Below are 14,642 nucleotides of genomic sequence, written 5' to 3' on the forward strand. Positions count from 1 at the left end.
TGTCATGTCTGTGAAGTTGTGCTGTCTAAGATACCAAGGAAATTATTTATAACATATCTACTAGGATTGTAATATACGTTTCAAGTGAAAGCACATGCATGCTACAATTGCATGATCGAGAAATAAATTAGATGTAGACTTTGTAATTTGTCATATATTTTTTATGACACCTTGTAAGAAATATGAGCTAGTTACTTTGTTATTCACTGTCTGTGAACTATACAGTTTGCTGTGTAATTTGATGTGTTTGATCATCTCTAAACTACTGATATATAATTTACCTTTATGACATTATCATCAGGAAATAAGACAAGGTTTAGTGACATTTAAGAAATACAAGGGGGGGGGGGGGGGGGGGACCATGAAAGAAAATATTTAAAATTTGTCTGATGACCAGTTTCTATAGAGAAAAAAAAAGCATGAAAGAAAACTGAAAACTTGTCTAATGGCCAGCTACATTTAGGTCAAGGTGTATATAGACAACATGTAGGTGATTGAGATATGTAGGGTTCTACAAATGGATAGATAGGAAAATTAAAGCGTTAATGTTATAGAATAGGAGATTCCCTTCACATGATTAGTAAACTGTAAATTACAACTCTATATCCTTTACCATGATTGGAGTCCTGATAAATAGGTTTCCTGATTTACAAGGAATAATCATATTTGTCTGTAGTAAGTGCTGCTGTCCACATAAAGTGCACACACCCCACCCCCCACTCCCACCCCATCCATTTGTCTCTCAATTTGAGGTTAAAGGTAGGATGTTGTTGGTCTCCCATTTATGTCCCGTCAGTTTTGGTCTATAGATTAGAAATATATTTTAATTTGGGACAGAAAGTGAAAGGAATATTCAAGGAGCAAATCACACACTTGAAATAATGGTATAGTGTAGGTATACACTACAAATTACAATTAGAGTCAGTTACAGATGAGGGAGGGGGGGGGGGCAAGTTTAATATTTTAAAGAAGGAGAGAAATGGCTGTAATTTTTTTAATTTGGGTCATTTTTTCTGGGGACCATAATCAAATGAAATAAAGGTTTGTTAAGAAGAAAGTACTGTTCATTAAAAATATATTAATTGCCCTATCCATATTTACAATATTATGATATGCAGTCTGTTCACTTGAGTTTCTCCGACACAGCAGGGGGCATAAATGGAACCTTTCCGGATATGGAACTTTCTAATAACTAGCTCTTTGTAGATTCACATCCTCAGAGTAAGGTCTGAATTTTTTATCAATGTAGTGTGAACCTTTGAGCCATCTGTTGGCAATTCCTTTGCTTCTTGATCAATATGACAATGGTCTTGTAATTTATATTGGAATCCATGGTGATTGCTTTCTGTAGGGGGAAGAATGGATTTTAGCTTCTGAAAAAAAGAAAGAATCGTGGCGATTGTGCTGTTAATTGATGCTTTATCTCGGTTTTGATAAGCATAAAAATCAATGAGAAAGTGGACAATCTTAGATACAGTTTTTAACAGTTGTTCTTTTGAAAAACTTCCCTAAGAACTCCCAGTGAGGTTGAATGTTCGATAGTGTTCTGAATTAGTACTGCTTCCTCTAACACTCAATTTTAGCATAAAAGTATGAAGGAGTAAGAACATGAGGATGATTGAGGGAACAAGATTCCAGTGGCATGTTTGCTCTCTAAGGCCTTTCTTTCATTTTTGTATCCGTATATTCTTGCTCCCTTGCAGGTAGAAGTTAATTATATGCATGCTAGGGTGACAATGTAAGGAAATAGGAACTTGCCAGGAAAGTAATGGGAATATGAGGGTGAGGAACTCTGGGAGCGAAATCAATCTCGTTTCCCTACCCTTGCATTGTTGTCCTAAAGGCAAGGGGACGAATTGCCTAAACAAAATGCCCATATCTCGCCTGTGATACAAAACAAAAGTATATATTAATTCTGGAATGTTGAAAGAAAAAATAGTTTGCGTTTAGTATACTATGCATTTTATACCAGATTTACATGACTTTCTACATTCTAAAGGGTGATTATTCCACAATTTTTCTTGATTGTGTAATATCTATGTTGTAGGCATCATTCGAACCAGTCGGGTGTTGGACTGTGAGAGCACCTCCCACTATTGGCTCACAATATATGCCACAGACCGAGGCCTTGTCCCCCTCCACACACGCCACGAAGTCTACATCAAAATCACGGACGTCAACGACAATATCCCACAGATGCAGCAGCCAATATACTTCATGAATGTCACAGAAAATGCGGCAGAGGGCACAGTGGTCGGACAGGTTCAGGGTTACGATGATGACATCACATCGCAGCAGGAACTGAGTTACAGCATAGCGGAGACAGCTCCTTCATCGTTCTTTAGGATTAATGGAATCACAGGTAACGAAATCTTGCCCCCTTTTTACTTTAGTCTGTTTACACTTTAGAGACATGACCATGCATTGACTTCAAAGCATAGCTTGAAAATTAAGTGTTTGAATGGATCGGGGATTAATCTTTAACTTTCTTTTTATTTTCATTGATGGCTAGAACGACATAGGTATTTCTGTAAGATGTGAATGTGTAACTCCCACTGAGGGAGGTTTTTTTTGTATCCATTCAGAGATATCTAAGAACAAGTTCATAAAATGTTGTGCCCTAAGCTAAAGATATATGATGGCAGTTTTTGTAGCAGCAGATTTACTTAACAGGGGTCAGTTGAGCGAGAGAGAACAAAAAATGAAGTGGTATCAGCTGGCTTGTGTTTAATGGGGTGCCCAAGTAAATCAAACAAAACGGAACAATTTGTCACATGTTCGGATCTTCCTGCGGGTGGGGGGTGCTAAAGTCGTTGTTGCTCTCTTACATAAAGAAGTGGATGTATTTTAAATGGACACCCATATCTTAAAGCAGGCATTCTGTATACAATATTGCTACTTTTTATCAGACCACATGGTGTTTTGTATCTGCTTTACTGCACATTAAAAACCTCCATAGATCAAACGCTTTAAACTTAATAACAAAACATAATGATGAAGGTGTTAAAACATGGATCTGGGAATGAATTACAGACATTTTTTAATTATGTTTGGGAAGTTTTTAAAGAGAATATCCTGTTTGAAGTTCTTAATTAAAGCGGTGAAAATGGGAAATATTTTTGTTGCAGTAGAATGTTGTGTTAATTTGAGGTAAAGACAATAGCATAGATAATTTCGATATTAATTTTTTGGCAGCAAAGTAAAAATAAAAAATCAGTCTTAATTACGTTAGGGGCATGGTTTCAAGTACTTAAGTCACCTCTTTATCAATGAAGCAAGTAAACTGTTGCATGCAGATTTTATAAGCTGATGTATTATATGACCATTGCATTCCCAAGAAATTGTTCATGGGGAAAATTTCATAAGGTCTTCGTTGCATCTCATTGATTATGCATACATGTGAATGCAGGTACACTTTGCTGTGTACAGGATTAAATCGGCTTGTCTATTTGCCTAGCAGCTATTATTCTGGTACTTTGACTACTGTCTGGCCAAGGAGTCAGATTTCTTACAAGGACAAAACAATTTAACCACATCGGGGTACCAAAGTATGAAATAGACAGCAGCATGAATGACTTTGTGCCTTACAGATATCAAATTTGAATTTATCGAATCTTTATCAATTCTTGTAAATGTTATCATTTTTCACAATTCGTCGGAGTACATTATCCATAGTCAGCCCCCCCATATCAAGGATTACCATTCAGCTTGTCAAGCCTCTGACTGACACAGACTGCGTTTTGTTTGGAGAACTATGACATGTGTTAACTGTTTGCACTAAAATAATGAAGCATTGTATAGTTCTGCCCACCCAGAAAATGATCTTGTGTTAAGATTTAGTCTGTTCATGTTCATCTGTTCAATTTTTTACTCCACTGATGAAGCTTGATGCCATTGACAGAGCACAAATAAGTTCTGATACACCTTTCTGAAAATATTTTGTCAACATTGGAGTGGGACCAGTCTTAACCATCTGTTCTTGTAGGAAGCTCGAAGGATTGAGCTGCATTGAGAAATTTTATTTGTGGCCACTCATCCATATGTCAGTTTATTTTCTGTGACCAAGTTCTATTCAGTAAGAGAGTCCCGTCCCTTTTCTGATCTTGGAGTCTGTTTACTTTCAATTTCTACTATTTGTATGCTTTTTTGTGTGTTTACTTTCTTTGCTGCTGAGAACGAGAGCCTTTGATGCATTCTCTAAATGTGTTTACCTTCTGTAATACACTATAAAGAGTTATGATTTCACCATTGGCGGAATAAATGATGATGGTGCCTGGAGAATATGTAACAAGTATAATTTTGTAATAAAAATACTAAGAGGCGGTGGTATTATGATTTTCTTGCACTAAGCTATGAATCAGCATATTGATGTTCATTTCTTTCAGCAAACATTATGGATTTTAAAAGACTTCAAAATACAAACATGATTTTTTGATTTTTGAAGTATTTTATTTACATTTTTGTTTACGTAATTAAAGTCTTGGAATGGCAGACAAGAAATTATCTAAGGCTGAATAAAAGCTTCATGTGACAGACATGCTAAGCCAGAGCTAGCTTTGTGTTCCTTACCCCCTGTCATCAAGCATGGCATAAAAATCCCATATTACTTCATAAGCCACAAAGCTTTTCAATCGCATACAATATTTTTGTCATCTCTTTTTAATCTTTGGAATCGGGGTTAAATTGAGGGAACTTTAAAAAGACATAGAAATGTGTGCCATGTTATATAAAGCAAACTAAATTGCAAGTCTGAATCATTTATCATGTTTTCGTTGTCTGACTTGAATTGTGGGGTGTTGCACGATAGCTTTAGACCGATTTTCAGGGACCAGATAGGTCAGAGGTAAAAATTCATCACCAGGATAAGTAAATCAAAAGCTGTACTTCAAATTGATCTCTCCATCAGAAGAGAGCCAGCCTGACACATGCACATGTGCCATAAAAACACAATGGAAGTCCAATCTGAGAACCTGTCACTAGCTGATTCGCTCCCCTGACAACGCCAGGTGCTTTGTCCTGTTTACTGTACCCTTGGGTTAGGAAAGTAAATTAACGGTAGAATCTATCCTAGAGAGATCGTGTATTACTGCTGAGCAGCCCTGAGCAATGTTCAGTATCTGTTTTAGTGCATTATGAACAACAATATCGAGATAGACCTGATAAATTTTCATAAAGCACACCTGTGGATTCAGAAAATGGATAAACTCCATTGTTAGATGATCACAATTGTTGCATGTATAACGTTTGATAGAAATCTAAAGAAATCTTATGACAACCATAATTAGATTTGTTAAGTGGTTGGTTGGTCTGACAGCTGTAGTGATCTACCAGGTTTTATTTGATAGTAACTCACATGATTAATTATCCCCACCAGATTGTTATCAGCAAGTATTAAGTTTAACTGTGAATGCTATTCATCGACGCTGGATGATTTATTTCTAGGGGTGGTGTATGAAGTGTATACCCACCATCTAGTAGAGTCTCCGGGGCCCAGGAGCTCACTTTCAGAGTGGCATATCCACTTACTGAGAGCAAAGGTGAACAGGATAGGGCTCTTTGTTTGTCCCACTTCAAGGTTGGAGTGGGGAGGAGTTGGATAGCAACTGTGTAGGGGTCATTCATTCCTGCTGTAAGAACCTGCTCCAATATCTTTTGTCTACGTAATAAAACTGAAATTCACACCTTTCTTGTCTCTTTACTATCTGTTGCATGATTTTCATACATATTCCAAGTTCATGACTTTTTTGAAAGTTGTGAAAAAATGTGTTTTATATTCACAAACCAGGAAATCTAATATGACTGAAGAAAGTTTTTTTTCCTGTAGCATATTCTCTGTTGACTACATGGTGAAACTTATCACTGTGATCCTGTTTTATATTATACATGTACTTTTTTTAAATACTGAATTCATATTACTTTGTGCTTTTTGTAATGTATCACTTATTTCTACAATTGAACACTGTGTACACACAGTGTAGTGGTGTTGCTCATTGCTCTAATTTGACATAAATACTGAATATTTTAAAATTTTTAAATTATTTCTTTTTTTTTAAGGAGTGATCACAACTACCAGGAAAAGGCTGGACAGAGAAAGACAAGAGAAACACATTCTACAGGTAATTCAAAACAATCTCAGGTGCACACATTCTACAGGTAATTCATAACAATCTCAGGTGCACACATTCTACAGGTAATTTACAACAATCTCAGGTGCACACATTCTACAGGTAATTCAAAACAATCTCAGGTGCACACATTCTACAGGTAATTCATAACAATCTCAGGTGCACACATTCTACAGGTAATTTATAACAATCTCAGGTGCACACATTCTACAGGTAATTTATAACAATCCTTGGTGTATGCTTCACAGCAGGCTCTGTCAAGAGGAACCCAGTTCTTCTGATGCTGTCAGTGCATACAGAACACAAGGGCAGAGACACCAAAGTCACATGACAGCTTAGCTCAAATCATTCAAAGAAAAGAATTTCTTAATGAATCATTAAACTTCTATTACATTAAAGATGCCAAACTTCAAAGTTGTAATCAAAGCAACAAACCAAGCATAGGGGTTTGAATGAACATTAATATAAAGTAAATTGTTCATTTTTTATGAGCATTTCCATAAATTGTTTGTGATTAAAAGAATGAAAGATCAATCAATTATTGTGCCCAATAAAATAACTATTTGAACATAATGAAGTCATGCAGAGACTGCTTGGGTTAAAAGTATGTCTGCGTTTAAAAAAAATAAAACTTATTTTCTTTACTTATTGTCCCAGGTGTTTGTGGGGACACCTTTAAGTTGACTTAAAGAAAGATCAAATGCTGGAAACCGGTACAAAAGGTCGCGTATAAAATGAATGTTTGTTAACCTATCCAAAAGAGCAGTGTCATTCAGTGTGGGACTGTATGTGCATGCCTTTGGACACTTTCGGACCCGCGTTTTCTTTCAATTTCAAACAAGTCAATCAGAACTTCCATGTATCTCTGCATGGATTGTTTGCTTTTGATAAGTGACTTTGAAGCCGTATGCTATTGATGCAAGTGTAAATCAATTATTCAGACTTCTCTTGGGGGGACACTATTAAAGGCAGACATTTTATCATGGTTCTGATAATTTGATTTTCAAGTAGTCTTTTCTTTCAGATGTGAATTTGTAATAAATTAAAAAAAAAAAAAAACAAGTTAAGCACCTGTTTTTATCATTAGCAAAATAGAGGGTATTTAGATGTTTAATTTGGTATGCAAGAAATTGGACAATACATCAATTTAGTGTACTCCACAGAGGAGAATAAAATGGATAATATTGATGAAGACTATATCGATTTCAATCTTGGAGAATTCATTCTTCGTAAGAGGGACACAGGCGTTGGAAGCATACAAAATTGCACATTGAAACATACTCAAGAGAAAAAAAAAGTTTTGTCCGGGGACATTATGAAAGTCATGAATTGATAATATGCATTGGTATTAAAAATTACATTTCCCACTGATATTATCATGAGTGGCATAATTACTGGGGGGTACCAGGACACAAAGAAACCATTGTGAACAAAATACCTTAAATGGTGTTCAACTTTTGCCCTGTTTAAAACTCACACTTTTCTTGAGAAATAGCTGATAAGGGCTTATTTGATATGTCAAAATGATAGATATATTTTAGACATGCAAATGGACCCATTCTGTGTAAAATTTAGGTCAGAAGGGTTTATAAATAGTCTGAAGGCTTATGGATGGACACTACCCTTCACCTTATAAAACTCCTCTTGTTCGGATTTTAAATAATGTTAAGTCATGTTTAGATTGAGATTAAATTTGTCAAGATTTACAAGGATTTTAAAAGAGAGTAAAGACTCCCTCAAGCAATTTGACAGTCTGAAAGGAATAAATATTGAGAAGACTAATTGGGGATATTTCATTTAATTTCCTTGAGTGCTTGCTTGCCATTTATGATGTGTGGAAGACATTTACAGCTGACCCAGGGAAGGAGATAGAGCAGAAAATCTGATTTGGTCATTTTCAAAACTTTTTCTTTATCTGTATGAAATCGATTAAACTATGACAATGAGTTAGGTAATTAATGCTCTGATAGCCATTGGGGTATGGTTAGGAACAAAAGCAAGATTTGGAATGTCAAATTTGTTTGACCTTGTGCTTGGGTCTTGTCACGATTCTGTTTTTGTAGTTGTTTAAATTTGACAAGGTCAGGAGAATTACAAAGAGAATGATGCTCCTCTGATGCAGAAAGCGCCCCCACATTTTAGAATATATACCTGAGATCAGACCCACTATTGTTGGCTTAATAGAGAGGTGGATGTTCTCTATAATTATCCAGACATGCAGCCTCTTTGATTTTAAGTAAATCTAATTACAACAGCTTGCAGATTTGCATTAACTAAGGAAAGGAACCATGGGGTGAAATTGGGCAAGAGATGGGTTCTGCATGTACAATGTGGTGATTATTAATGTTTGTGATTTGGTGGTATGCAAAATATATAAAGGCAAAGTCAATGAGAGAAACATGTTCTATTGCTTTAATACCAATATGGATGGATCATTGTTTTTCAAAATTTGGTTTCTTAGTGGGAGTCTTGAGTTCTATAATCCATCCCATTTTAAATCATGAAGGTATTTTGTTTAAAAAGAAGAGTAGACTTGAGTTTTCCATTGCCATTGTCAAATGCTTGATGTGATTTCTGGAAGTGCTATTACAAATTGAAAAGGGAACCATCTCAGAAATGTTTGTAAAACAGCAAACATTCACAAAGCAATCTGGCAGGGGTAGCCTACACAGAGGAGTGGAAATGGATCGAGCCGTGCCAACGTGTTGGATAATTGCACACAACAGTTGCATAGAGATATATACCCTTATTATTGCCTTTCTCCAACAGACATTTACTTTAAGCAGCCTTTATTCTGAATGCTATCAGAGTCTCTGTTATGTGGTGCACACCAGAGAACAAAAGAATCATTACACACTCTGGGGAAAGAGGAGGGCTGCCTGTCCCAGTATTGCTCTCTCTATCAGAATGTATCTTGGGTGTTGGCATCATGCGGCTGATTAGCTTATAATTGGTCCACAATCACACCTCTGCTGTAGACACCCCTACTGTTCTGCTGATGAGCTGAGCAAACAGGTTCGATTTAATGGTACTATTGAGGGCATGATGTATGGCGAGATCTCTTCCTAACACTTCGTTATACAGAGTCAATAGATGAAAAAAAAACAACAATAATACACACATTCACATCACCATATTGAAAGCCTGCCTATAGACTAATGTTTTGTTCAGATCTCCTTAGGGGATACATGTACATGTTTCCTTTAAATGGACATTATGAACAATTGTGATGGGGTCCTAATGGCCACATTTGAAAATCTTTTAAATATTTTTTCTACATCATATCAAATCTGTGGTATTTGTACATTCAGGTGAATGTTATTTGAAAAAGGAAGAGCTTTAATAAAGGTTTTTAATTCCAACTGTTGGTCTTACCGTTTAAAATATATCAACAAAAAAGTCTCCTAGCCTGTTGATCAAAAACAATATCTTGTTTCGTTCAGCATTAAAAGCTTCCACAAATAATGTTCCGTTTCCTTTGAAATCGGGGTTGTGTGGATCAAGAGGGATTGTTCAATGAACGAGAAGTCTTGGTTTAAACCCCCACCGTGGCGTCGTGTGTAGGAATCATATTTACAGATTTTGTGGAAGAAAGAAAAAAAAAACTCCAGGAGTTATTTGTTTGGCAAGGTTAACTTTTCATCATAGCTGAAAGATTGAATTCAAAAATGTTTATTTGAAATGTTAGATTCTGAGATAAATAAAGTGGTTTCCTTGTGCATTGTAATGAACATTATAGAGTGAAGTATAGACGTGTCAGAGAATTTTGAATTTTTCATTGTTTCTGAATTGCAACTAAATGATACAGAAAAAAAATCAAAGTGAGCAATTTGGGTGATTATAAAACAGCTTGCTCTCTAAAATATTGGAATGCAGCACGGTAAAATGGTATAATTAAATTGTTTTATAAACATATTTTTCTGGTGACTTTGTAATAAAATTATGCATGTAAATTATTTTTGTTATTCATTCTCTGCGTTTTAGAGGCTTATTTGCCATTTGTATGACTAATATTTTTGCATCTTACATAAGTTGGATGAATGGAGTGGGTGTGAAATTTAAGCTTGTTTGCGTATACTTTGATTATTTTCATTCACTAAATTCATAAGTTCTGTCAGGTGAATTAATTAAGATAGTGAAATAATTAAATAAAACTTCCTTAGGAAATAGGGGAGATCTGAGAAAGTAATAGATATGTATTGAAATTGAGGAGTCATTTGAAGAAAGCCAAGGCAAAACAATTAAACAAAGTTCAGTTTATATTACCATTGAAATAGAAAAAATGGGTCCATTTCCTTTCAATATTGGAATGACTAGACTTTAGTTATGACTGAGAATAGCACATACAGAACATTTTGGGGGTTACGGTTCAGGGATAATCTGTTTCATCACTGTCAAATGGAAGTGATTTGATGAAGAAACACTATATTAATAATCTTGATTAAAGTGTAAGCACTTCCTCTATATTCCCCCATCGGCATTATGAAGACTGTAAAGGTGGCACTTGGATTTCAATTTCCAGCTCAAGTGTCTTCAGCAGGGAGAGTATATTAGATGAATGTGTGCTGCCTTTCATCCAATAGAGAGATTCTCTGTGGTTATTCTGTGTGACCTAAGCCTGAGTAATGGCCAAGATTGTCCCCCAAGTAACCTAGAATGAGAGGCAGTAGCTTAGGGTCACTCGGTGACCTCGGGGTCCATGGAAGTGATCAGTTCTTGTAAACCAAGAGAGTTTGGCATATGTATATTATGCGGCAAAAAAATCTCCAGGGTGTTGAAAGAATTGGCAGTTTCTTTATGCTTCATCTGATTGTTAATGACGTATCAGTGGTATCTGTGGTATTCTTGCTTTTGATAGATAAAATATATTACTGAAAATATTCTTTCAATTGTTTGGCACAATTGGTGTGGCTGAATTCTTAAAATATCTAGAATTGTATACAGAGGGTTAGTATTTGCAAAAAAGGAGTAGATTTCTAAAAGCCCTTTCACATGGAACATCCTGATGCCTGTGAGATCAGTGATAGGGCGGCATGGTGTTTTAGATCTTTCTCTTCTTGTGTCTCTGTCATGTCAATGTCTGCAACTTTCACCTTGGTCTTAAATTGAAATTGCTCATATTGAAATATCGCCCATTTTGAAATCAATTATCAGTCCATCAAGTTTTGAAATATATGTCAAGGTATGGACCTTATTCTTAATGAACTGAATCGATATACATAATGGATTGTGGTACTGACTTGTATGGAGGAATGTATTTTTACATAGGTTCTCAAATGTTTTTGTTGTCATTCTGTAATGCATCTTTAAATACCTTTTTAAATTAGAATAAAGCAGTCTTGATGACTTACAGAAATATGTTGATACTTCAATTGCAAATTTAATTTTTTTTTTAAAAAGTCAATTTTGTGCATTTCCAGGTGTTTTTGATGTTTAAAAATTCAGGCTGGGGAAACAGCATGTCTACAGAAAATTAGGGTTGTTTATTATCGAGTCCTATTTTGTCATAGGTCATGTTTTCTTTGGTACATCACTCAAGGGTTAGAATTACTGGTTCATGAGGTTTATTTGAATTTTATGTAACATCAATCTAAGTATAGATTAAATAGTTCTGCTCCTATCTCAACTCCATCTGTGTGTGTAAGGGAAGTTTATTTGTATGAAATACAAGATGATAATATTGATGCCTTCATCACTTCTCCTGCTGATGCCAACAACAGGTGGGTTTGATGGAGTTTTGTTCCTTGTTAGATGTACTTTAATGGTCAGTGAAGTAGAGATGCAGGAGATTTTGAAAGGATATACTGAAGTCAGCGGGCTGCATGTTTCATTAAAAGCACTGACTGGCAAACACAGATCTCTTGAATAAATCTTAATGGGTGAAATTCTTCACATGACCTCTCACAACTTTAACATAAATGGGGACAAGGAGACGGATAAAAGAAAATACAGGTTTCATTAACATCTCCCAACACCATCTGCTTTATAGACCATGGATGGAAACTAGGGCCACTGCTACACAAAGCCACAGGGGGCATTGCAGTGTCCTACACTTTGGGTGTTGGGTGAGCCATGGAAGCTGGACTTTTTAAGAGTTTTATAATGATTGTACAGTCCATTTGATTTTATTTCCTATAATTCATGTTAAAAAGTGACAAGGTATTGAGATGAAGTGTTGCTATCAAAGTTCACTGAATGATGGATGTTAATGGTCAACTGAAGAGAAAAATTCAAATAAATTTAGATGAGATTTTTTTTAATCTGTGGATAAGTTTAAATTCATGTCAACCATGATGTATAAAAAAAAAATGCCCACCCCTGTCTGCAGAGTTTATTTTTGTGGTATTTAACAAAATAGACATTCCAGTTTTTCGTTTTAGAGGCAGTCAGCTTTGATGGGGGGCCCTTGCACAGACTGTTTACGTATATATTAAATCTTATTATAGCTCAAAGTATACTTGTGGGTGTCAGATCATGTCTCCAGTTAGATCCCTATGTGACGACAACGCCAGTCGTCTGCCAAGACCGCCTCTCCAAATAAGAGGGGAAATTAGATGAAATGATATAATACTGGTGACCTTTTTCTGAAAGTTCACAAGCATAGCAATAAAATAAAATTATGACTTTGTCTCTGTCAGTTGTGTTTGTTTTCAAAATAGTCAGTCAGCTATATGTCAAATGATGAATATGATGATGGAATTCCTTTGTCAAAGACTAGCTTTTTTTAATGTTCAATTTTCACTTTTGAATCACCTGTCGCATTCTTTAAAAGATAAAATTTGTTGACATCAGAAGAATAGGTTTAATTATGTTTTTGACATCTTGGAAGTGTGGGTATATCTTTAATAATGAAAATCTTGAACCGACACAAAGCAATGAAATGAGCCTCCTCTCGTTAATGAAACGGAAGTGCAAGGTTTCATGGGGATCAATTATCGGGTATTTTGAGGGTAATTATCTTTTTGGAAAGAGGAAATTGACATGAAATTATGCAACTTTGTCGGAACTCTTTATTTTGTAATGATTTATGGTGAAGTGTTTTAGGTCGAGCCTGTCAAACTCACTTTCATTTAGGACTAGCTGCACTGTAGGTTTCTCTTGGAATCAAAATTTTTTTCCTGCGTAGAATTTCTTTTATGAATAACACTGAACACACAGACCTATAAAAGTTGGTGAATTCAGAGTTCGGTGAATAATCAAAAGGCTTTAAATTGACAGTAATTTTGTCTTTACCTTAATGAGTTGATGAATGAATCTTAGGAGAGTGCCATCCTCGTCATGAGAGGGAACTTTCTGTGTTTTCTGGAATCCTCAAGTGACAAATAAACAACTTTCAACAGAATTGTTTGTGGCATTCAAACTCTTGAAGAGTTAGATTGTCAAGACAAATTTTGATCTCATTCTCAGATTTCACTTTATCTATATCCTTATAAAAAGCTGGACTGACATGAAAATGGAGTTCCTCTCAGTTTTATTGCTCTGGGGCCAAATCTGTGGACATTGTAATAAAACAGTGTTCCTTTTTATAAAAAAGATTATGTATATACATGTATTCATAAACTACTATTGATTCCTATGCGGGTACTTAATATTGCAATATGACTTGAAGACATCAAATTTGCAAGAACATGAATTTGCAAGTGATCTATTAATCAAGAGTTTGTACATGTATTTCTGCCATATACAAAGGAAAGGAAGTAATTTTATTTCTACTTAAATTACAAGATAATAAAATTAAGATCCTACAGTATATTGATAAACAATTGAAAATGGACACAGAACTTCTATAACAGTTGTTTTCCCTACAGGTTGTGGTGAGCGATTCTGGATATCCTGCCTTGTCTTCCACTGCCCATGTGGTCATTGAAATCCTCGACCAAAATGACAACAAGCCAGAGTTCTTGGAGAAAGTCTACAGAACCAGATTGATGGCAATTACAGAAGACAGTGGAAAGACATCATTACTGAAGGTGACTGCCAAGGATGATGACAAAGGACCTAATGCCCAGATCACTTACAAAATCAAGGGCAAGAAACAGATATTTGGTATAGAGAGAGACACGGGGATGATTTTTGCGAAGGGTGCACTGAGAGTGGGAAGCTATAATTTAAAGGTATATATAGGAAAAGTTGTTTTTTTTTATTTTGTACAGCAAAATCCTGTTATAATAAACATGCCTTGATGTAATGAATCCACACTTTGTAACAAAATGTGAATTTTTGTCCTCATTGCTAGAAAGATAACAAAAGTCGATTTAATATACAAATTACCCCTTTGCCTCCATTGCTTAAATACCCACATAATACAAACAATTAAGACTTTATTTCTTTTAAAAAAATTGGAGAGGCATTTTTCCCAAAATTTCGATGATGTTTTAGCAAAATTATTTAAAACTTGTGACCCCACTGAAGCACAGGGAGTGGATAATTAGCAGAAATAACCCTTAACTGGAAGCAAAATTGTCAGTCCCAGACACTTTATTACTGTTTTACTGTTGACTAATACTGTGTTTTGTG

At 35.4% G+C, this 14,642-nt stretch overlaps 1 protein-coding gene across 6 annotated transcripts in view; it reads left to right on the plus strand.

Annotated features, from left to right (window-relative positions):
• LOC125678695 (protocadherin Fat 1-like) overlaps window positions 1-14,642 on the plus strand; it is a 54,469-nt gene that overhangs the window by 13,996 nt on the left and 25,831 nt on the right. For all 6 annotated transcript variants that reach the window (XM_056155163.1, XM_056155167.1, XM_056155164.1 and 3 more), the window contains exons 3-5: window positions 2,048-2,362; window positions 6,055-6,116; window positions 13,934-14,239. In XM_056155163.1, the coding sequence (XP_056011138.1) occupies window positions 2,048-2,362; window positions 6,055-6,116; window positions 13,934-14,239 (683 nt within the window). The remainder of the gene's footprint in view (window positions 1-2,047; window positions 2,363-6,054; window positions 6,117-13,933; window positions 14,240-14,642) is intronic.

Source organism: Ostrea edulis, chromosome 2, assembly GCF_947568905.1.
Source record: "Ostrea edulis chromosome 2, xbOstEdul1.1, whole genome shotgun sequence".
In the NCBI taxonomy this organism is placed as follows: Eukaryota; Metazoa; Mollusca; class Bivalvia; order Ostreida; family Ostreidae; genus Ostrea; species Ostrea edulis.